Raw genomic sequence first — 24624 nt, forward strand, 5'->3', positions numbered from 1 at the left:
CTTTCCAGCAAGCCAAACCTAGTCTTTCTCTTCTACATGATTTCCATCGAGGTATTTTTATCAAAGCAGCAGCAATGAAACCAGAATGATGTAGTTCTGAAATTTTCAATTCTTTCTCTTCCAAAAGAAAGCCAAGAACCTGACTTCTTAACATTTTTGAGACTGGGGCATCCACCTTGAATGAATGACATTTTCTTTATTTTATAGCCAAACTCTTCTGAATAGCTCATTGGGCAATTTCAGTGATTTGGCTCCACCCACAGGACAACAGGGGAGAAACCTGCAGGAATGTGCAGTCTGTCACCCCCCAGCTGCTCAGCCCAAACACAGGGCAGAGAGCAGGAGAAGCAGCTCCAGCTTTCCACAGTGCCCCTCTGTAGTTCAGAGTATCGGAGACAGGAAGGGTTTGCAACCATGGGTTCCCAAGCAGGAGGAGTCTAGCCACTCCTCCCACCTCATGTCACTAGGCTGGGGACACATCTGTGCCTCAGAGTATGTTCCATGACAACAGAGCACACAGAGGCCCCTAAGTGAATTACTGGGTCCGTTTGTGTACTGAGTGCTCGACACATCTGTGGGCTTGGCTTGTCAGATATACTGAACGGCTAGAGTACCAGGGCCAGTGGCTCAGACACAGATAAAAACACAATCAGCCACTGACTGCCTTTGCTGAGAAAGCAAAACAGGCCATCCCATGCACCCTGGCTGTGTTCTTCCTGAGATACAAACAGTTTCTAAGTGCCCTATGCTGGGTTTGATAACGTATTATAAAAGCCCATGGAAAATGTGACTCCCTTCATGAGCGCGTTCTAAGCTGAGAACACAAAGGAATGCCGGGACAGGCAGGTGCTCATCTTGGGGACAAGGACAATGTGGCTGACTCTATAAGGCCGGGTGCCTCACAGGAGGAGGGAGGATGGTACGGTATCTACGCACAGGATGCACCAGCACAGTCATCCGTGACCACAGCAGGGACAACACAGAGACGCACGCCTGGAACCTGGCAGGGCAAAACTAAAAAAGACAAAGCAGAAATAACGAGGAGACAGGGAAGACTAAGGGTGTGCCACGTGAACTACTCTGACTCCAAGAAGACCGCAAGACACCTGCCCTGAGGGTCAGACCAAACGAAAGGCATTTGGGCCACAATCCTGGAGGGTGCAATCCCACACATCAAGATCTCAAACAGTGAAATCCAAATATCGGAATCTCTAAGCTACAAAAACTCCTAATTCCTTAAAATTCTGAAACAATCAAACTTCTAGTTCTGGGTTAAAACTACCAATTTCCAAGACCCCGTGAGATGGCTCAGTGTTAGGTACAGGGGCTTTGCAGCCAAGCATACAGTGAGTTCAATCCCCGGGACCCACAGGGTGGAAGGAAAGAACTTACTTCATGAAGTTGCCCTCTGACCTCCACATGTGAGCTTCCTAGCATGAGCACATGTGGTGTACGCGTGCACACACACACACCCTTAAAAATTCTAAAACCAAACAAAATTGCCCGAAAGACATTTACTTACACCCTAAAAGGAGGATTTATTTGTGAGTCATATAAAAACATGAACACTTCATAGACTTTATATGCTACTTCAAATCGTCAGGATGTAAGTATAAACTTCGAGGCACACTAAGACAGAAGCTATGAGCGGGCCGACCATGCTCATTAAGAAACTGCCACAATGGTCACGACGGCATCAGCAGCTGCCAACACCACGTCTGGAGAGACAGTGGCTCTAACGAAACAGACCACACACAGCCGTGTCTTCCCTCACCAGCATCAGCCAAGATCCTTCGTGCATGCCCGATGTGTACAGTGTTTTTGCAATAATGTAGTTTTGCCAACTTTGCAAAACTGCACAGAACACATATGAATTCCATAAAAGTCTTCATATGATTTATGTATCCAGTAATGGAAATGATGTGGAGATGGAACACAAGCAGTGTGATGAATTATTTAAAAATAATATTGGCAATTAAAATCGTGAGGGGAAAACAAACACAAAAGAAAAAAAAAAGCTGAGAAGAAAACCCAATCTATAAATTAGCGGAGTGGATTCTGGGTGATCCCACCACAGAGTCATGAAAAGCTGGCCGATTCTTGAGTCCACACAGGGTTTTCTCACTTTAAGATCATGGCTCAGCTCAGAAGGCAGACTCGCGTATACACCACTCAGCCCTGATTCTGGAGTCACTGTGGTTTGAAGAAGGCTGGAACACACGCTGCCCCCCAGCCTGGCCGCTATCCTGTCTAGGGCTGAGGCTGCACAGCCCGTCTTTGCTCCTGGAAGCCACTGAGGCCCTGGTGTGGAGTCTCTGATGGTGCACACCTGCTAAGTGAGCTGTGACTGAGTAAACAGACAGACGCGCAGAGAGGGAAGCGGTCCTCTGCCAGGTCATTTCCCTGTACTCTCTCCGTGGGTTTCTTTTTTATTTTTCAAGATAGGGCTTTCTCTGGATAGCCCTGGATGTCCTGCAACTTAGCTCTACAGACCAGACTGGCCTTTTGGGGGTTGTTTTGTGTGTGTGTGTGTGGAGGGGGGTTCCTTCTGGGTTCTGCTCTCCAAACTCTGTGCTCACACCTCGACACCGGCTGCAGTCAGATCTCCAGAGCAGGTGCTGCTCATCTGGCGCCCGGCCCTACTGGACCAATAGTTACACGAGTTTCTATTTCTGAACTACTGATAAGAACAGACTTTTAAACTGCCATCTCCCAGCAGGAAGTCTATGTCCCACCTCACATGGCCAGCTGCCGGAACAGCTGGTCCCACTCCAGAACTTGGTTCCTGCGCCTCAGCGAGCTTTGTCCTGGGAAGGTGGTGGTTTGAGAATCAGAGCATCAAGGAGAGCCACACTTAAAAAGGGGTACACTTAATAGTGGTACACTGGTACAAACTGGAGGGCAGAAATCAAGGGAAGATGGGGGGACCACGAAACAGTGTATGGAGGAGGAGCCCCCGGAAGTACTAAGTCACTCAGACAGCACTGTTCGGGACAATGGGTACCAGACCTGGCAAGGAGCCTAGAGGAGAGTCACCCTGGAAAAAAGAGCAAGCAACAGACATCCTGATTCCTGAAGAAAGGACACCATTGAGCCCTGGTGGCTTGGGACCCAGGTAGGGTCTTGGACAGAATATACAAGATGAGCAACTAGCAGAAGTCTCAGCTTGGAATAAAACTGATATTAAACCAAGCCAATACATCAAGTGGGGGGGGACCCCACAGCAGCCCGGAGAGTGGAAGCTACAACTTCCCTGAACCCCACGCTCTTCCATGCAGACTGTCTTAGGGTTACCATTGCTGGGATGAAACACCTTGACCAAAAGCAACTTGGGCAGGTAAGGGTTATTTCACTCATGGTTCTGTATACAGTTCATCACAGAAAGCCCTTGGGGAGGAACTCAAGCAGGGCAGGAACCTGGAGGCAGGAGCTGATGCAGAGACCATGGAGGGGTGCTGCTTACTGGCTTGCTCCTCATGGCTTGTTCGGCCTGCTTTCTTGTATTACCCAGCACCACCAGCCCAGGGATGGCCCACCCACCATGGGCCGGTCCCGCCCCATCAATCACTAATTAGGAAAATGCCCTACAGGCTTGCCTACCTCCCAGTCTTGAGGAGGCAGTTTACCAATTGAGAGTCCCTTGTCTCAGATGACTGTCACTTGGGTCAAGTTGACGTAACACCTAGTGCTCACAAACTAAAAGCCTGCCTCTCGAGCTCCGCCCAGCCCAGGGTCTGAAGCTCTGCTTCAGAGCCCACAGAGGCTCTCTCCCCACTGGGGTGCGGTCTGTGAAAGTTGACAGACTGGTAGGAACTCTCACAGCAACTTCTAGAAGCCCTGACCTGCAGTGCAGAGAAAAACTGACTCCCAAGGAAATGCAGGGTTTCTGAACAGACAAATTTGCCAAATCACACACAAAAACTTTTAAAGTCTGAGAAATATTTTTCAAAGACTTTCTCATGAGTGAGGGCAGAATCAGCAACAGTTTGAAGGTTAATCAAAGGTCCCTGGCCTCAGCGAGGGTTTCTGATACTAAATAGCAGTTCCTTACCCACAGAATCCATCCCATGCCAGCAACCCAGAATTTCGAGTCCTCCGAACTCAGCACAAAAACCTCACAGCTTGTTTTAAATTGGACGTACACTAGAGGGATGAAATCTGTCTTTCCCCTGCTACCCCAGGTCTTCTACACCTTCCTGGGTCTCCAGCACTAACAACCAACAACTATGTCTGAGGACATGAAGCTAAGAAGAAACTGGAGTAAGTTTAAAAGCCATTTCCTGGTTATACAGAGATATCCTCACTTACAAACGCAAGCTAGGCTGGTTTCTGGGCATGTGTTATTCCTCAAACGGAGGGAGCGCCCCCAGAGAACACCCCCAGGAACTGTTGGGAGAAGGGAGAGTATCAGTAAGAGTGAGCAGAAAAGCCCAGTGAAAACTCAGCGTGCAACCCTGGCGTCACCACTGCCCACCACACTGCACAGAAAGGGGTGGGCATGGGGTCCCCAGCTGCAAAAACTACACCATCAATAAACCGCTCACCTGTGCGCTTGCACAGATGACTCAGGAGAAAAGGGAAGAGGAGGCTAAGGCTCCAAAGGAGAGGTGTGGCTGTACCGTCTCATCAACACGGGCAACATGGCCATGGCCTAGCATGAATGTGGCAGAAAGGTCACCTGTAGCAATGTATACTTATCCAAACACAAAATCAATCCAAAGTCTGTATACTGTATGAAAAAACTATAATGATCCTTCTTTGAAAAATAAAAAAAAAGGATCCGAATTATGTATTAGATGAACCTTGGGGCTTACTGGTCCAGCACGTGCCTTACTGGCAGACAAAGGCCGTTTCATAACACAGGCCTTCTGTGTTCTGGAAATAGAGGCAGACAGTGCTTGACTCAACAGCTGCCCTGCCGGTGTCGTAGCCAGCGCAGTGTGTGGGCATGACCACTAGGTGGCATCTGTGCCCAATTTATGATCCATTTCCTAACCCTAAGCTCCGTGTGTGGTCTGCTGTTTTAGAACACCGCAGGACAGACTACTTCTAAGCGGGTATTCATTAGCAGAAAATGCACCAAGTGCTTGTGCTATAAGGTTGTCAGACACAATGACTTCTTTGGAAACCTATCTGCAAATCCTGCAATGCACTATGTGGATTTTCATCCAAAGGTCTTAAAACATCTTAGTTTTGGTTTCAGTATTCCTCAGTATTATAAAACATGAAACACAGGGGACATTAGTAATACACTTGAACTACCTGAAAAAAATTAATCTAAGTAAAATAATATATTTATATGCATAAGACTTACATTACAGACCGTACATTTAACTTCAAAGGTGTCTGGTATTTTTAAAGGCATCCAATTTGATGAAGTAGCAACCTTCTTTAAATACCCTAATAATTCAGTAACTGATTGAAGATGTCCCCCCCAGCAGGTGTTACTACCTTGACTTCAACAGAGTTCCTTAGGAAGTTAGAACACAGGCACCCAGAGTCAGTCCTGATGGCCAGGGACCAGGATTTTCCAGGGCCTGTAGATTCAGCTACAAGGTCCAAATCCCAATACTGCATAACAGGGGAGACACCTCGCCCATGCCACCCAGCCTCACCTAAGAAAGCTCCTCCGCCCTAGGAAACCTGCACTCCACCCACACAGTGCTGAGCTGGACAAACCAGCAGCAGCCACTGGGGACAGAATGAGGAAGTCCCCAGGGAATGAGAGTCACCAGAAAGGGATAAGAAAGTCTGTAGGGAATGGAAGCTGGCTGGGTGGAGCTGCTGCATGGCTTTTCACGGAGGGAGTGAGCATCAAGGATGAACCACCCAGGGAGTACCGCCCTGTGAGTGCAGGGCTAGGGTGAGGTCAGCCTCTCCTGGCAAGTGACCCTTAGGACCTCCTTTTAGCAAAGTGCAGCAAGACGAACAAGCCCTTAGGTGAGGGGGGGAGACCATCCAAAGATCCAAAGACTCCAGGAGCAAGGAGTGGGCACGGGGAGGGTCAAAGCATTCAGGGTATGATGAATTCTCCCAGTCCATCCACATGTAACTTGCTCTGTGTGAGACGGACTTTATTCTCTGGGTACTGCCTGTGCATGCTCCTTGACAGTAGAGGCCGAGTTGTTCATGGAATCACAGTTCTGAGCACTTGCTACCTAAATCACACACACCCCACTACCCTGGTTAAAACTCTTGCACAAAGCAAAGTAAGTCAACACTCTATCCTGCCCATGCAGCTCTGCCACATGTTAAGCTTACCATCAAAACAATATGGTTAAATGCAAACAGTTCTTCAGTGCGTGAGATCAGCCGTAAGGCAGTGTTGCATACGTCTCAGCAAGCAGAGCTCCGTCCCTCCACAGCCCAGCCTGCCCTGTGCTGTCGGGCAGTCATGCAGATGGGAAGAAACTGGGTGCTCTCACACCCTGTACCTGCCCCGAAAGAAGGGTGCTGCCGGAGCTCAGAGTTTCGAGCACGCTCTGTTACGCAATATTATTTTAAGATGTGTTACATTCTTTTATGCTGTGGAATATTTGTTTAATCATGCAAAGATGTGCTGCATTCTTTTACGTTGCATTTGTTTAACTCTGGGAAGCTGTGATAACTTGTCTGTCTAAAGCTCCTGATTGGCCTAATAAAAAGCTAAACAGCCAATAGCTGGGCAAAGAAAGGATAGGCAGGGCTGGCAGGGAGAGAGAACAAATAGAGAAATCTGGGAAAGGAGCAAGAAAGGTAGATAGAATAGAGAAAGATAAAATCCCAGAGGCGAAGGTAGATAGAATAGAGGAAGATAAAATCCCAGAGGCGAAGGGTAGATGGGATTTTTAACTTAAGAAAAACTGGCTGAAAACAAGTCAAGCTAAGGCCTGGCTTTCATAAGAAAGAGCAAGACTCCGTGTGGTTTATTTGGGCCCCCAAAGAGCCAAAAGAGTAAAGAGTAAAAACAACCAACAACATTCCTCCATTTCAAATGTGCAGAACAAAGCACAGGCCAAGGAGTCAGTCTGTCTGTGATGAAGGCTGGTGACCCGTATGCTTCTGACCGACCTCGGATGCCTGGCTCAACGGTGGAGCCTAGCACCTTACCATAGTGCTTCTCCCAGGGCCAACACCGGTCTTACACACAGCACGATTCCTTTAGTGGACAATTCTGGTCCCACTGCCAATTTGCTCAGCTACCAACCAGGCACCATGCTACTGCCACCATTTCCCAAGTGAAGACTGAATTTGCTTGCTGTACTATCAGGTGAGCTCCTAACAACGGATCCTACACCAGCTACACAAGTACTCGAGACTGAAGCTGGAGCGCAGCGAACTGCATCCTAGACCTCACTGACGGGAAGAAAACTTCACCTCGGAACACAAGGCCCTGTGCAGAGGCATTTTAAGGAAATAATCAAAGCCTCCTCCCTGGAAGCCGCACTTTGGTCCTTGCTAGAAGGAGGCACTTCCCAGTTCAAAGCACTCATCTGTGTCATGCTGGCCTATGCATCTTCCAGGCAGAATTGGCGATGGTCTGCAGCCCACCAAGACTGGGACAGGATCGGGGCAGACACTCCAGGCCAGCACGTCCCTGCTTCCTACTGACCACAGAGGTGACTGTCAGAAGCACTTATTACTGTATGGGGATGTGTGCTTAGGAGCAAATAGTTAACTTTAATAATAGTGCTTCAAACTAGAGTGCCACCCAAAGCCCAGTGTTAGGAAATCATGGCTGTGATTTTCTTGTGGGTCTCAAAAAAGAAAAGGAAAAAGTTTCTCGCTTCATCTGAAGACCCAAGTGAGGAGACCCAGGCATCTGGTCTTTTCGGTATCCAAGCAAAGACTCAAGCATAGGTAAAATAAGTAAATCAATAATCAGTCAATTGAAACACACGTTACCCTTCCTCTTACTGCCTTCTTCTTGCTGGATCCCAGATAAAGAGCAGCCCCTGCTTCCCCATGGCTCCCTCCTAAACATTAAAGGCAGCAAGGCCTTAATCTCATTTATGATTATTGCTGTTGGTAATAAGCAAACAAAGGAGAAAGAGAAATTAATTCAGAAGTACCTAGCCCTCCTCAGGTGTGGCAAACACAACCTGCAAACTTTCCATAAACAGGAGAACACGGGCCAAGAGGACAGGAACACCAGGGGTGAACAGAGCCTCACCGTGCAATGCAGCCTGCAGCCATGGAGGGCTGTTGTAAGGCTCTGAAAAGGAACTTGGCAGGAGGCGGCAATGCACTGCTTTGAACTGGGAGGGCCTGGCTGCAGTGGCCACCAAGGGTTCCAGTCTCTGGCTCCACTTCAAAGATCAGGCTCCCCATCTTGGAGAGGGAGAGCCAGGAGAGCAGAGTAGCGTCCTGGAATGGCGTGCATGCTCTGGGCTCCACCCACTCTTCCAACATTTTATGAACCCCCCAAAGACGAGGAAGCTGGAGCCCTCAGAGTTACACCAGGAATCTCCAGAATTTAAGATGTAGACGACAAGCCATCCGCCTTCCCCTAACCGAAGGGCCTAGCTTGTCTTTACCAGGTTGTTCTGTAGGACATGAGTTCAGTTTCCCAACACGCCTCCTAAGGCAGCTAACTGGGAACAAACAAGATGGTTTTCTTTTACCTTAGCATATCAATTAAGGAAATCTTCCACAAAAACCTGTCTGAATTCACACCCGAGATGTCTTGGCTGCTGAAAGCTGAGAAACAGTAACACTAGAAATGAGTTCTTTCCTCTTCCGTTTGTGACGCTAAGATTAAGATTACAGAAAACAGTGGGTGGGCAGGAGTCTCGCTACCCCAAATCCACACAACACACACCCTCCGTCAGGGTAGCTGCCATTTACTCAGCTTCCACACAGAAGCCTCAGGAAGCCTAAGTTAATGGGTGTATCACCTCAAACCCTGATAGGAAGCGAAATCTAAATATTCAAAGGGTCAGAGTGCCCACCCACTACAAACCGTGAAAAGTCACAATTTTACTAGATACCAACCTGGTGAGTTTTCTCAGTCTGTGTCAGGCACAGCTGGGAAATTTCATAGTAAAGAACAGGCAGGTTTGGGGAGTAATTACATCAATCAAGGTCATTTTTAGCTTCCTCCTTCTTCTTTATTGGCTCCCCCAGGCCCACCCAGCGTGAGCTCTTCCACTTCCAGGCATGTAGCGCCCTGGTCACACACTGGACAGGCTGGCCTAAGACCTGTGATAAGAAGGACTGTATTTGCTAGACCAGCCCCAAATCCAAAACAAACTAAAGCAGGCAAACCCTTTAGCAATAACTTCATTTTAAGTGTGATTATGATCTGTTTTCCCTTTAAACACATGCAACACAGTACTAACCCCAGAGACCAAGAAACAATGGCTTTAACTTACATGATGATTTGGGGACCCACAGCCAGGTGAACAGATGATGCAGAACCAGCCTGCTCTGGGTGAAAATACTAACCCCCGCTGCTATGCTGTGCTATGACGTTTCCTGTTTCCTTGTGAAATCCATAGAGAGCAAGGGGACACGAGAAGCTAGGGAGGTCACAGGAGGACCGGACGGAGGGAAAGGAGGAACAAACAGCATAAAAAGGACTCATTGATAAAACTCTCAAAAAACAAAGAAAGCTGAATAAATGTGGAGAGCTACAGAGGAAGACACTGAGCGCTGAAATAAGACCTCCACACGAACACGCATACAACACATGTGCACACACATATGAACAAGTTTAAGACATGGAAATACAGAACAGGCCTAGTCTGGTACAGTTTGTCAAAAGTATCAGCAGCAGTTTTCTGAAAAGTAGCATCCTCTTCTTTTTAATCCCTTATCTGCATTTTCTACAGATGTAAAAAAGGATATGGGGTAACAGAAGGATAAAGTGCACTGACTTCTGACCATCGGCAAAGACACAGTGAAGCACATTAGCCCCATTTCGCTTTGCTTCTCGTACTCCACCTTCACCCACAGCCTAAAAGAGTGGTGCCAGGCCCAACGTCAGTAAAACTACAGACAGAAAGAGAACCCACCAGGGAACTTGTGGCCAAAGACCCGCTTCACACCGTGTGAACGCAAGCTGCTATGAGCTCGTCCGACACAGAAAAGAGGGGCTGTGATACTTCGCTGCAAATGGTAGACACGTCTGGGAAATCCTAACTACAAGAGAAGATCAAAGAAATGTGGGCAGAGCTAGTAACTCCTTCCTCAGCACCAGACAGGGACGGTGATGCTTCCTCGTGTCCTCAGGCCTCCCTGCGCAGGAGGTCTCGCCCAGGTCTCATCCACTGGACACCAACTACTCAAGAACAAATCTGCATGCTTACCAGAAAAACTGACCATTGCGCGGATGTCCTACCCAGCCAGGCCCACATGCAGACCTGACTCTCGCGGGATTAGCGCATATGAACACCACATAAGGCGACAGCAGCTGAAAACACTACCCCAAAAACAAAGGATGCAGATAAACAAACTGCAAGTTGTAGTGATTCCCAAAAGACGACGAGTAGGAGACCACGGTTTCTGGGACAATCTGACGCTGGTAGAGGTATGGAGAGCAGCCGCTGGACTCACTGCCTGAAGCAGACCCATTTCCTTCTGGGAGAACCCTGCTCTTACATCCAAATACCACATGGGATATACTCATGCTTCTTCAAAGGAGTTATGTTTATCTACACTTCAAATTTAATCAAGCATGCTGTATTTTCACTTAACAAATCTGGCAACCTCAACTCCCGAAGACAAACACATTGTCTGGATAAATGACTTCCACAAGGCCCTGCGCGCACCAACACCCAGGCCGGCAGCATGCAGAGGCTGGTGTGAGCACACAAACACTATAATAAAGAAGAAATCTGTCTCACCAGAGCGCAGAGAAAAGAGATTTGCTGTCTGGGCTTTAGAGCAAATCAATTCTAGGATGGCTGCAAGGCGACCAGGCTAGAGGGCAGGGATGGAGAGAAGAGACGTGCAACTTCAGGAGCCCACTTCCTGCCTGTCCTTCCTCCCCCTCCACAGCCTGTGGGGACTAAAGTGAGCACTGACAACCGCCATTATGTCCCAACTCCCATACTCGCGACTGTGTAACCACGAGAAAATGTCTAACCCTCTCAGCCTCCGCAAACAATATCCACAACACACCTACCAACGGGAGCGTGATGTAGGATGCAGTCACAGCTCAGACAAGGGGAGAGGAGACCAACAGGAATAGGGAAGATTGGGACCACTAGGTAACCATGTGGGGAAACTGAGCAACTCCTCACAGAACGCATATGAAGTCCCGTGAGGCTTAACACTGCGGGATAAAGAAAATGTAACAATCCAAGTTTGACTTACTCAATGAAAGAATTTTCATAGCTGGACAAAGATGACTTTCTAAGTCATATACGAAAATTCAAAATCACTAAAGGGGAACGGGACAGCTCTGACTTTTTAGAGATCCCACAATAAAGACTTCATAAATAAAATTTTAAACAACGAAAAACTAGAAGGACGTATTTGAAACATACTAAATAAAATATTTAAATCTCTAAGAAAAAGTCACTGCAAGTTAAAGGGTGAAAGACCAAGGCCAGGATATAGCTTAGTAGAGCACTTTGTCCCCAAGTGTGAGGCCCTAGGCTCAATTCCTAACACTATACACACTAGAAGACCAGGCCGTCTCCAAGTCCATGACAGAGGAAACCCTTTAAGGAATATAAAGGGTCAGTAAGCATAAAAGCATGCTCACAAAAAGCATGGTGATGTATATGGTGGAGGTGACAGTTAGTGTAGCTGTCATGAAGGTGTACGTGGTGATGTATATTGTGGAGGTGACCGTTGTATAGGCTGTCATGAAGGTGTACGTGGTGATGTATATGGTGGAGGTGACGGTTAGTGTAGCTGTCATGAAGGTGTTCGTGGTGATGTATATAGTGGAGGTGACAGTTAGTGTACACTGTCATGAAGGTGTACGTGGTGATGTATATGGTGGAGGTGACCATTGTATAGACTGTCATGAAGGTGTTCGTGGTGATGTATATGGTGGAGGTGACGGTTGTATAGACTGTCATGAAGGTGTACGTGGTGATGTATATGGTGGAGGTGACCGTTGTATAGACTGTCATGAAGGTGTTCGTGGTGATGTATATGGTGGAGGTGACCATTGTATAGACTGTCATGAAGGTGTTCGTGGTGATGTATATGGTGGAGGTGACGGTTGTATAGACTGTCATGAAGGTGTACGTGGTGATGTATATGGTGGAGGTGACCATTAGTATACACTGTCATGATGGTGTTCATGGTGATGTATATGGTGGAGGTGATGGTTAGTGTAGCTGTCATGAAGGTGTACGTGGTGATGTATATGGTGGAAGTGATGGTTAGTGTAGCTGTCATGAAGGTGTACATGGTGATGTATATGGTAGAGGTGACGGTTAGTGTAGACTGTCATGAAGGTGTTCATGGTGATGTATATGGTGGAGGTGACCGTTGTATAGACTGTCGTGAAGGTGTTCGTGGTGATGTATATGGTGGAGGTGACAGTTAGTGTAGCTGTCATGAAGGTGTACGTGGTGATGTATATGGTGGAGGTGACGGTTGTATAGACTGTCATGAAGGTGTACGTGGTGATGTATATGGTGGAGGTGACCGTTAGTATAGACTGTCAAGTTGACAGTATGCACATGGCCTTATGGACAAGCTTTCATGCATACCTGGAGTGAGTACGCAGACTGGTGGACACTGGGCATGCCTATGAGGGATTATCCCGATCAGGTTGACTGTGATGAAAAGACCTACCCAGAGCGTGGGCAGCACCATTCCCTAGGCAAGACACCATTTGAAAACCTGGGCTTGGGGCCCAGACTACAAAGGGAGGAGGGGGAGGCTGAGCACCAGCGCTCCCTGCTTTTTCCCCCGACTGTGGACATAATGTCGCCAGCTGCTTCAAGTGTTTGCTGCCTCGACCAGGCAGCCATAATGAGCTGTACCTTACACTATGAATCAAAGTGAGCACTTCCTTCCTCAACTACTTTTGCCAGGGTGTCACCAACATGGCACAGGTGGCTGGATGGTGAATATGAGAATTATTAAGTTCAAGTGTCAGCGTCTGTCCCGACACAAAAGGTGCAAACACCAGGAAGCAGCAACTTTACTAAAAGGCATCAACCACAGCCGACTCTTGAGTGTTCCCATGAGCTGCATTTGGGGCATGCTGACCACAGCCCAACATCTACGAGAAGGCAAAGAACCTGAGCGGGAGTCAGCAAGTAAAAACAATATCGTGTAATACTGTGTGCAAGTGAGCACACAGATGTATGTGTTGTGCACATGCATTATGTAGTTGGCATGTGTATTATCTGCATATTTGCATGCATGTGTGTATGTGAAATCCCTAGGCTGATGTCTGGTGCCCTCTTGTCTCTCTCCACTTAATTTTCTAATGCAGCCTCTCTATGGACCCCAGAGCTCACTGATTTGGGTATTCAATCAAGCTGTGAGCCAGCTTGTCCCAGGGATCCTGGCTCTGCCTCTCTTTTGTTGCTGTTTGTTTGAGACAGTCTCAGTAACTGGGTCCTGGTCTCAAACTCACAAAGATCTGCCAGCCTCTGCCTCCCCAGGACTAGGATTAAAGGTGTGCACCTCCAGGCTCAGTGAGTGACAGGGGCCACCAAGCCCATCTGGCTGTTACTGGAACTCTTAGCCATGATGCCAGTGCACGATCGGATCCCCAGCCCATGATACACCTCTGAGCAAGGGAGGCAGAGGTCATCCCACCACATGGAAAATTCCCTAAGGCACGCTGAGATGTTGAAAACAGAAGCTCAAGACAGACTGGTCTCCTGCAGTAGCAAAACCTACACACAGAATCCACATAAATAACATCCTTACACAAATGCCTTCCAAAGACCTGGGTGGGGGTGGGGTCAAAATAAAACTTTTCTGTGAAGTAGGTGAAAAAATCAGCAGAGGGTGACAGTCTCCTGCCTGAGAACATGGACGTGATTCAGACTGTTTAGAAACAGCCCACATACGTGAACTTGTAAAACTAAAGAATGACTGAGCAGAATCCTAAAACCAGCTGTAGTACCAGAAATGGGCCCAGTTCTGAATGTCAACCCAGCTTTCCCAACACACCCAAGGCATCCTGGGTAAGATAGGCAGCCTCACCAGGTGAGCAGGGACCACTCTCTCCCTTGTGCTTCCTTTTCATCTCTGGGGTGGTCAGGGTCAGGATTGCCTGGTGAGGGGTGCAGAGTCCTCGCTGAAGAGGATGGACTTGGAGACTCTAATCTTGTTGGAGAAGACCTTCTCCCACCACAGAACATCAAGACAGCACCCTGAGAAGAAGCCACTTAGGCCAGGACCAGGCAGAGAAGATACAGTGCCAACGGATGCAGGGATGGCAGGAAGTGACACAGTGAGGATGCTGCGGCTGGACCACGACTATAGTCACTGTGAGGCAAAGGCCAGAGGCTGGCCTCTCTAGAGACATCTGCTGAGCTTCTGGCTCAAACCTCCCCAAATGCCAACACACCACCCCTTCACATCCAAACAAAACTATTTCCACAAACTAGACCTCACCCAGGACAACAGGGTGCCAAAAGAAAGGTGTTCAGAGGGTCTCGAAAGCCTGAGCTGCTCAGACCAAGGCATCACACCATCTACCCCTAGAGCACAGACCTTCACACCCACATAGGGAACCTCTATCAGTTGCTTATTGACTATTGCCATAGCAACCTCTGGTGCTCTGGCTCCTTTTCTCCTCAGTCCAGCCAGTACTTTCCTCATGGCCGAATGTAAAACTTCCTACCCTGCTTGTCAACTTTCTGGTTCTCAGCAGTCCAGGCCCATGACGCTAGTGTTCAACTTCACCTAGGAGCCCTGTCCTGCGATTCTACATCATTTGGGAAAAGGGAATGCCCATTGACATTTCTTAAAATGAGAAATTCCCACCATGTCCCCACCAAGTTCAACGCCATGATGATCTGTAAAACCGTGTTCTCCTGAACCCTGTAGCTGTCAGTTCTCAGACGCTAACAGTCCCCGTATTCCTCTCTTTTAAACGCTTGTTTACTCCGTATGTGTCCACATACATTCTTGTCACAGCACACGCGTGGAAGTCACAGCACAGCCTGTGGGAGTCAGTCCCCTCCTTCCACCATGTGGGTTACAGGGACTCGACCCGGGCTATCAGGTTTGGTGGCAAGGGCCTTAACCCACTAAGTCATCTCACTGGCCCTAAATCCCTTTCTAAGTCAGAGTCAGACTGGACACCTAGCCATCACTTCAATATCAAAGATATTCTCTAACTGCCCAGTCCCTTCACGAACTATTCCTACGGACTTCACACTGGACTCAATCACTGGTCCTGAGCACAGAAAGCTAGATTTTACTCTGATGGATTCTCATCTGGTCCCTAGTGTCAGATTCCTGCATATATACAGTTTTCCATAGGAGGCGAGCTCGCAGACGACAGCCCTGAATTGGCATTCACACACCACATTTCAATAACCAATTAGGCTATTAAGTGAAACCACATTAGATTTGGAATACAGCTTATTCATAACTGCTGAAAGTAATCATTCTGGAGTTGAAGCAAGCGCATGAGTAACACCCAGACTTGGCACGTCTTTACATGAGCATATTTGGCAGCTCACAGCCAGTCCAAATGTCTTACTAATCTGCGAAAATACTTCTTTCAAATCAATGGCTTCCCCCTGTAAATAACGCAGGATAAAACGGTATATTAATGCATTAACCTCACACACAGAACCGAGCAGAGGCCAGGGGAAAACGTACTACTGTCTAGTCCTATAATCAGCCCCTTCTTCCATCTTGATAAGACACGGGGACTCACTGTACAGCTCCGGCTGGCCTGGGCCTCACTCTGTAGACCAGGCTGGCCTCAGATTCACAGACACCCACCTGGGCCTGCCTCCCAAATGTTGGGACTAAAGGTATAAGCCACCACTGGCTTGTCAATCTTTTTAATATGCAGAAACATACGCCAATGTATAAACAAAGGGTGCCTCCTACAAGCTTTCGTGGAAAGCCAGCCTCAGATTAGATCCAGCACATGGGAAATTAGTTAGAAATGCCCCACACCAACCCCTAAACTTACATATAAAGACCTTGGACCATACATGAGCATGGAACACTCAGTGAGAGTCAATGTTCCAGCATTCAAAATCCAAACCTAATAAATAATTCATAATTCCCACATGAATGCACACCACAATCGAACCACACACCACCAATTCCTGCCAGAGCTGAGGAACAGCAGAGCCACACCCTGGAGGAAGAGGCCACCTGGGGGAGCCAACACACCACCACCACCACCACCACCACCACCACCACCACCACCACCACCACCCCCCTGTGCACAAGCTCCAGTGGGCTCAGGAGGGCCTACCCTCGGTTCTGATGGAGATGTAGGGGCTTCTCTGAACAACATACCACACCAAGGGACAAAGTGCACATGCAGGCCTTACAAAGTCTCTGCAGCCTGCGGGCCCCATCCAAGAAATGGATTCATCTGACAGGAACAGGCTTTAGGCTCCACCCAAAGGTTCCGAACCAATCACTGTGAGCGCCATTAGTAGGCATTCTCCCGACACTACCAGGAACAGCCAGTGGATTCTCCTTAAAGAACTCTGCAGGCTGGGAGACAGTTTAGTGGGCGCTGCACCAGCCACACAAGCCTGACGACCTGACTTCAGGTCCCCAGGTCTCACAGAAAAGCCAGAGGCAGCAGCTTAAGCACGTGCAATCCCAGTCTGTATAAACTGGTAAGGGTGGGTGGCCCACGGGGTGGGAGGAGAACACAGCTGCATTTTCAGATCAAATAGGAACTTAGCGACAGAGTTCCCAACGGCCTATTTCTAACTGCCACCTCCACACTCAGCACACATCCAACCTATGACGATCCAATGGCAATACAAGGACAGGTGCTCCGAGCAGGAGACACACACGTGTCCAGAGCAACAGCCGCGGACAAGAACGAGGGCGGTCAACTGTGTTCTAATGTAGTGATGTGTAGACAGCAGCAGGATCATAGCTGCTTCGCAGGATAAGCAGGCTGACACCTGTGACGACCGCACTGGTCCATGGGACTGCAGGTCAGGACGGCCTAACTCTAAATGCTCCTCAAGAGAGGACGTTTGTCACTCGTACGATCGATCCCTCCAAGGGCTGCTGGTCACCGTGCTCTGCACAGCGTCCTGCTCACCTACTGACCGGAGGTCTATCATTATAAATGGTGGTTTTCTGAGCTCCTGGCTGTGCTTGTGCGTATAAATATTGGGGTTTTAGATAGTTAAGTACATACCCCGTACCTCTCTTAATTAAAAATACAAACTTTTGCGATTTTCAAATGTATGGTTTCTACCTGTGCTGAGTCATTTCTCAACAGCCCTGCTCAGCAGCTTTCCAGGACTCCTTGTGTCAATGACACACTAACACATGCATCAGGGATGCTGGCTGTCTGGTCCGGCTCATGTTCAGAAGGAACCACCATGAGCAAGACAGCCCTCTACAGGCAGATCCAGAAAGCAGCACCCACATAAACTCCTTGATGTCAAAACTACCATTCAGGCAAAATTGCAGAGCAAATGGTATTTAATGGAATTAACAGAGATCTGGATGTCAGTTTCAACACAGCCATGTTAGGCTGGCCTCATTAAGAGTTTCACTCTCTGCATCATTGATTTCCAAACACTAGCTGGACATTCCACTGATGTCTTATGGGAATATAAAATACCTTATTTAAAGACTTACAATCCTAATAGCAAGACAGGCAAGCATTTTTCAAAGCTCTATGCATGTTTGGGAAAAAAAAAAAAAGAGAGAGATCAAGAAAGGGGCACCATACAGACCCAAGCATTCAAAGGTTTCTTTTCAAAAACAGCTGGTCCAAAAGCCTCAGCAGACCTTCCCAACAGGGTGAGAGGAGTCACATGACATGTTCCTTCAGGAGCAGCCAAGACCCCATAACTCAGTCACACACCAAGTGCTCCTATGAGCAGAAGCCTGGGCATTGAGGTGGGAAGACACTGTCCTTGGGAATCACAGGAAGTGACATCAGCAGATCCACGAGACTCTGCAACACTGTTATGCTCCCACAGAGCCACTGACACACATCTCTCTTCTTTCTAATGGGTGCAACCTCACCTCTCTGCTCTCACAGCTAAAATCAAACACAACATGCTATTTATAGGACAATGTGAAAATATACATATATATCTTGATAGACAGAAAGACAGATAATAGATAGCTAATTTTTTTTAAAAGCAAGAGTCTGGCTGCAGATGTGGCTGAGTGGTTGAGTGTCTGCCCGGCATGCACAAATCCTCGGGGTTCAACACCCAGTAATGCATGGACGTGCTGTGGAGGTGATCGCCTGCCGTGGCTGCACTGAGCAGGTAAAAGGCAGAGAAGGAGGAGCTCAGGCTCACCCTCAGGGACGTGGTAAGTTCAGGGCCGGCACGAGCCACTGTCTCACTTTACTGGAGGAAATCCTCACAGTCTTCCGTAAAGGAGGCAACGGCCTCTGATACTTGATAAACTCAAGGGGAAAATTATTTTAAATGCGGCTGCAGAGATGGCTCAGCACTTAAAGCACAGGCTAGTCTTATGAAGGACAAGAGCTCGGTCCTTAGCATCCTATAAGCTCACGACCACTTGAAACTCGTTTCAGGAGATCTAACAGCTTCTTCTGGACTCTGTGGGCATGGCGTAATACAGACAAGCAAGCACACAAAGATGAGTGTTTAAGTATTTACTTAAACCTTGGAAAAGCCAAGCTCATCTTGCTCAGCAGCTGCCTGGCTCCGAACAGACAACAGCACACTCAGAACGGACTCACAGAGCATGGGGGTTAGAGTTCAAAGCTCTCCTCTCTGATGGGGTGGTGAAAGCCTATAACCTCTGCTACTCAGGAGGCTGAGACAGGGGGATTGAAAGTTTAAGGCCAGCTTGGGTACAGAGTTAGTTCAAGACTTGCCTCCACTACTCCGTGAGACCTTGAATCAAAAAATAAAGACACTGGCAAGGTCACTCACTGGGAAGTGCTCACCTCACACCTATTTGATCCCTAATGCTACAAGAACAAATTTTTCTCCTCATGGGAAAAAAGATACAGTGTTTCCCTAATATTTTACCCAAGATGCACATGACAAAATGGTCGGTGTTATCAGAACACTGCCAGTAAAATTCATAGGTATGAAAAATAAAGGGGAGAGGTTAAAGTTCAAAAAGGCCAACGCGGGGCTGCCATTAGCTTATCAGACTTTGCACCTTACGCTGCCAGAGGAATACAGAAGAGCATCGGTAATGAGCCCTCCCCTCTCACCAATACCTGTTCCCCTACCCCGCCCCGAGATGAGTGACCAGCTCCAGGAACGATGAGATTGACAGGCAGCATGCTGCCCTGGTTCTCTAGTCCCTACGGATGCTCAGACTCCACACAGAATTCCCCAAGGGCTCGAGAACTGGCTTCTGTGCGCAGGTCTGAGGCCTCGGTGGATGTAAGTGCAGCAGTCGGGTATGAATCACAGTGCATAAATCTAATAATGAGCAGGGAAAAGAAGCATCTGTCTAAGGAGAGCATGCAGGTCCTCCCTCCTCCCTGCTGCAGACACAACAGCTCTGCCACGGGCACCTCTGACTGTGAGTGCCCAACTGCAAGTAAAAGCAACACTCAAGAGAGCATGCTGGCTGTGCGCGGCCACAGGTCCCACACCTGGAGCACCACCCTCTCTTCACGGCAGCTGCCCATGACAAACAACAAAGGCAACACCAAAATGCTTAAAATTTATTTTAAAAATGGGAAAATTATGAAAATGTCAAGGCAGGGATCTAGAAACAGTTTCATGGCTGCTATTTGAAAAGAAATCTGTTCCAATTAACAGTCTTTAAGCCCACAGGGTTACCTGAATCCGAGGGGATTAATTATAACTACACAGAGATTCTAAGTTAGTCTTCCACCCAGATGTCTGGCACTAAAAGAGGAGAAGAGGAAAGTGTGTGTACATGAGCGTGTAGTGTGTGTGTGTGTGTGTGTGTGTGCGCGCGCACGCGCGTAAGAACAAGCTCATGGTGTGTGCGGTGCATGCTAAATATGTGATATGCGGGCATGTATGACTATGCATCAACAAGTGTTGTGTGTTTATGATCTCCACATGTAATGCATGTTGTGTGTTTATGATCTCCACATGTAATGCATGTTGTGTTTATGATCTCTACATGTAATGCATGTTGTGTGTTTATGATCTCCACATGTAATGCATGTTGTGTGTTTATGATCTCCACATGTAATGCATGTTGTGTTTATGATCTCTACATGTAATGCATGTTGTGTGTTTATGATCTCCACATGTAATGCATGTTGTGTGTTTATGATCTCTACTTGTAATGCATGTTGTGTGTTTATGATCTCACCATGTTTGTACATGTGTTGTGATGTGTACACGTTTATGTGTGCTTATGCATGTGTGCTTACTGGGCATATGCAAGTAATATGTGTATTTCTGTGTCTACTTGTGCTTCCTTGCATTTGTGTGATATATGCATGTATGTGCACATGCAGGCTTGTATGTATGAATGTGTTTTTATATGTGTGCCTGAGGTATCTATGTGTAGTGTCTCCATGCCTGTATGATGTATGCATGTCCATATTTATGTATATTTGTATGTTTGTTTGTTTAGAGTAAGTGTATACTTGTGGATGTATGGTATGTTGAATGTGATGTGTACACATGGACATTATCCATGTTTATGTATTTGCATGTGTGCCTGTATACATGTGTTTGCAGTGTCTGTCTTGTCACTGCTCTATTGTGTGAAGAGACACTATGACCATAGCAACTCTTATAAAAGGAAGCATTTGACTCAAGGCTTTCTTACATAGCGGGAGCATGGTGACAATCAGGTAGGCATGGTACTGGAACTGAGAGCTTTACATCCTGAGCGAGGGGCCAAAGAGAGAGAGAGAGAGCCTAGGCCTGGCATAAGCTTCTGAAACCTCAAAGCCCACCCCCAGTGACACAATTCCTACAAGGCCACCCCCACTCCGATAAGACCACCCCTTCTAATCCTTTTCAAACAGTGCCACTCCCTGATGACTTAGCTTCAAATATATGAGCTTGTGGGGGCCACGCTACCTATGACACGCTTCCAGCAATGTGTGTCATGTATGTGTATGATATACACATGTGCAGGTATATGCACATGTTTTGCACATGAACAAGTATGTGTATGTTTTGAGTGTTTATATGTAGTGTCTCTCTGTGTGCATGTGGAGCATGCACAAGTGTGTGTGTATTTGTGACATAGTGAGAACTCTGTTCTGATAGACGCAGAGACGAGAAAGCCATTTCATAGGAGTCTAGGATTCACGCCTTAGAGATTCCAGACACCCAGAAGAGACCATAGACTCAAGAAGCCAAATGTACGTTAATGCAGCATTTGTAGGTAAGCAGCAAAAAGGAGAAAGAAGAGGACCTGACAGTGTCAGCTGCACCTTTGCAAACTCTAGGACTACTAGGTGCAGGATGCCCGAATCCATGCTCGCTGGGATACAGAACTCTGAGCCAGGACAGAAATAGGGTACAAGGTCACCAAAGCATAGGCGCACCTGAGAATGCAGTCCCTGCAGCAAGAGCTGCCTGGGTACAAGGGCAGCTGAGAGAAGGGTTCCATGACTACTCAAACCTGACCCACCCACGTCCACCTGCTCACCTGGTGCGGGTTCGGGCACAGCCTCTTCACCACTGTCATCCACCGCCTCCTCGGCCAGCCCAGAGCCTGGGGAGTCAGCGATGGCACAGGCTGAGCCGGGACTGCTTGGCTGGGAAGCTGAATCCCCCTCGCTGAGTGAGCCACAGCGGGCACGCACTGCCCGGTCCCCTTCAGGATCCCTGTCCCGGCGTGCACGGCGGTGCACACGGGAGTGGAGCACCATCTGGTGGTAGGTGCGGAAGATCTTGCCGCACTCGAAGCACTCGGAGGACTTGCTCTGGCCAGTAGTGGCCGCAGCCCTGCGGTTGGGACGTGAGGCCGGCCTGGGGTCAAGGTGGCCAGAAAGCATGGGGTCCCCAGGTACACTGGCCCTCTTCCTGGGGGGGCCCTGGGTAGTAGGGGTGTCCTGTTCACGCTTGCGTTTCTCCTGGCTCACCAGGATATATTCACGCTTGTCCTTGTCAAAGGTTACATCCCCTGCCAGCGCTTCGTCCCAGGTCCCGTACTTGAGGTACTCGGCCGGCTCAGCCACCTTGCCCCTGGTGGCTAGCTGCCAGGCCTGATAGCTGTTGACGGGGTCCAACTCGGCCACCCGCCGCCCAGCCTGCCCGCTGGGGGACACGTCACCAGCCACGTATGGTGTCAGGTTCAGGCACTGTAAGAAGAACTGCTTGGTGTCCAGGGGGCCCTCTGTGTCCCCCTCCTCAGCCGGGGCTCGTGTCCGGCTGGCTTCAACTTTGCGGTGTATGGCGTTATGGGCATTCAAGCTGTCCAGGTTTGTAAACAGGTTCCCGCACTTTGTGCAGACCTCATAGAGGGACAGGCCAGCAACGATGACCTCCTCCTGCACCACATTGTTAATGGTGGCAATGGGGTCCAGGTCACTCTTGGGCCTGTTCTTGCTTCCTGCCTTGGGTCCGTGAGCCTTCATGTGGTTCTTGAGGAACCAAGGCTCTTTGAATCTCCGGCCACAGATGTGGCAGCCGTGGTCGAAGGAGCCCCGGTGCTTCTTCATGTGCGCCTTCAGGAACCAGGTCTGGCTGAAGGCCTGGCCACACACCTCGCATGGAAACTCCCCAGGGCTCAGCTCGGGCTTGCCATTCTCCACACAGGCCTCGCTGCTGCCGTTGGGCACCTGTGCGGTGATATGGTCCCTCTCGATGTGGCTCAGCAGAGACTCCTCCCTTAAGGTGACAAAGCTGCATAGCCTGCACTTAAACGGCTTGTGGGCCTGGTGCACGTGCAGCTCCAGGTCCTTCTTCCTTTCAAACCGGCTCTTACAGAAGGAACACTGCACCATGGCCTCGGCGTCTTCCTGGGCACCGGCGGCACCCTCCGCCTCCTTACGGCTGCTCCTGAGCAGAATCTTGCTGTTGTCCATCGGCACAGCCCCGTTCAGCATGCGGTTGCAGGCTGAGGTGCTCTTGGTAGGACTGGCACACCCATCCAGGCCCTCGGAGACACGCATCTCACCCAGCTGAGCCTCGCCTGCCTCTGGCTCGTGCCCCTGAATCAAAGTCCCCGTGCGGTGGCTGCGGATGTGAATCTTGAGGTTGCCCTTCTGAGAAGCCCTATGATCACAGTAGGGGCACTTGTAGGGCTTCTCTCCCGTGTGCTTGCGCATGTGCTGTGACAGCGAGCTCTGGAACGGAAAGCTCTTGCCACAGATGCAGCAGCTGTGGCACGCAGCCTTGTCTGCATCCACCTCATGGCTCCTGCCAGCCCTGGGTGGGCTGGGTCCCCTCCTCAGCTCCATCTCGGCCTCTCTGCTGCGATCCATTAGGACAATGCGGGTGTCAGAGCACAGCCTTGTGTCGTGAGGGCCTGGAGGTGGGTCTTATCTCTCCATTTTCAGAGGGGCTCCTGCTGCCCAGAGGGGAGGGAGGTACTTGTGATGAGTGGGTGCATGTTCTGGGATGCAGCAGACAGCAGCAAGCACCTGTAACAGAGACAAAAGCCCCGTAAATACAGCATCCTGTATTATCAAGCACACAGCATTGTCTGTGGTCAGCTCTGCATACTCCACCATGAAAATCTATCTGAACCGAAGAGAAAGGATGCTCATGGAAATGCAAACAGGTGAATGCCGAGCCCTTCGCCCCGTAGTTAAAACTAATAGTTCACGCTAAAGGAAGTGACTTCTACCACAACCCCACCAAAAGAAACTACATAACACCGTTTACAGGCATGGAGAAATGCAGATTTTTGCACAAGAGGATGTAAGGCAATAAGGGCAGAGGGTCAGAGTAAAAAAGATGGAGCAGCAGAGTCCGGCTGAATCTGGAGCCCATGGTCCCTGTGCCTCAGGGCTGAACAGTTGACAGGAGCTGAAGAGCATACGGCTGGTTTCACCACTGGAGAGGCAAGCCCCCCAACTAGGAACATAGGAACGCCCAAATCCAGAGGCCACGGCAACCAGATCCTCTGTGGCAGCTCCTCTGTCTCTGTGTGGTTACAAGCACAGCCACAGATCACGCTACCATGTTTAGCTGGCCCAGCCTAGTTTCCTTCCCACCTGACTCCTTGCTCCCATGTTCCAAGGAACCCCAAGTTGCAGCCACGGTACTGAGTCCTAATTGCAGGAAGAACCCCTTCAACCAAAAGGTTGTGTGGTTTCCTTGCTGGCTCACTGTGTCCTCATGGGTCAGATTCAAACTCTAGCCCTAACAATGACCAAAAGAGACCCAACCCTTGTAAGTCCACACACTGTGTGATCACACCAATTCCACACCTATCCACCCACCAGAGAATAAGAAATAGGTTCCTCCCTGGGTCCTACCCACGACACGACAGCCACCCAACCCTGGCCTCCTATGTTCGGTGCAGATAGGGATATGGTGCCGAGACTCCTCCCTCCCTCCCTCCCTCCCTCCCTTCCTCCCTCCCTTCCTCCCTCCCTCTCCTCCCTTCTCTCTCACACACACACACACTTCACAATGCAAC

General features: G+C 48.9%; 1 protein-coding gene across 4 annotated transcripts in view; it reads right to left on the reverse strand.

The window, feature by feature from the left end:
• The window catches only part of Znf516 (zinc finger protein 516), an 88588-nt gene that overhangs the window by 19305 nt on the left and 44659 nt on the right, over positions 1–24624 (reverse strand). For all 4 annotated transcript variants that reach the window (XM_057788840.1, XM_057788841.1, XM_057788838.1 and 1 more), the window contains exon 2: positions 21682–23620. In XM_057788840.1, the coding sequence (XP_057644823.1) occupies positions 21682–23461 (1780 nt within the window). In that variant the 5' untranslated portion in view covers positions 23462–23620. The remainder of the gene's footprint in view (positions 1–21681; positions 23621–24624) is intronic.

This window comes from Chionomys nivalis, chromosome 14 (assembly GCF_950005125.1).
Source record: "Chionomys nivalis chromosome 14, mChiNiv1.1, whole genome shotgun sequence".
In the NCBI taxonomy this organism is placed as follows: Eukaryota; Metazoa; Chordata; class Mammalia; order Rodentia; family Cricetidae; genus Chionomys; species Chionomys nivalis.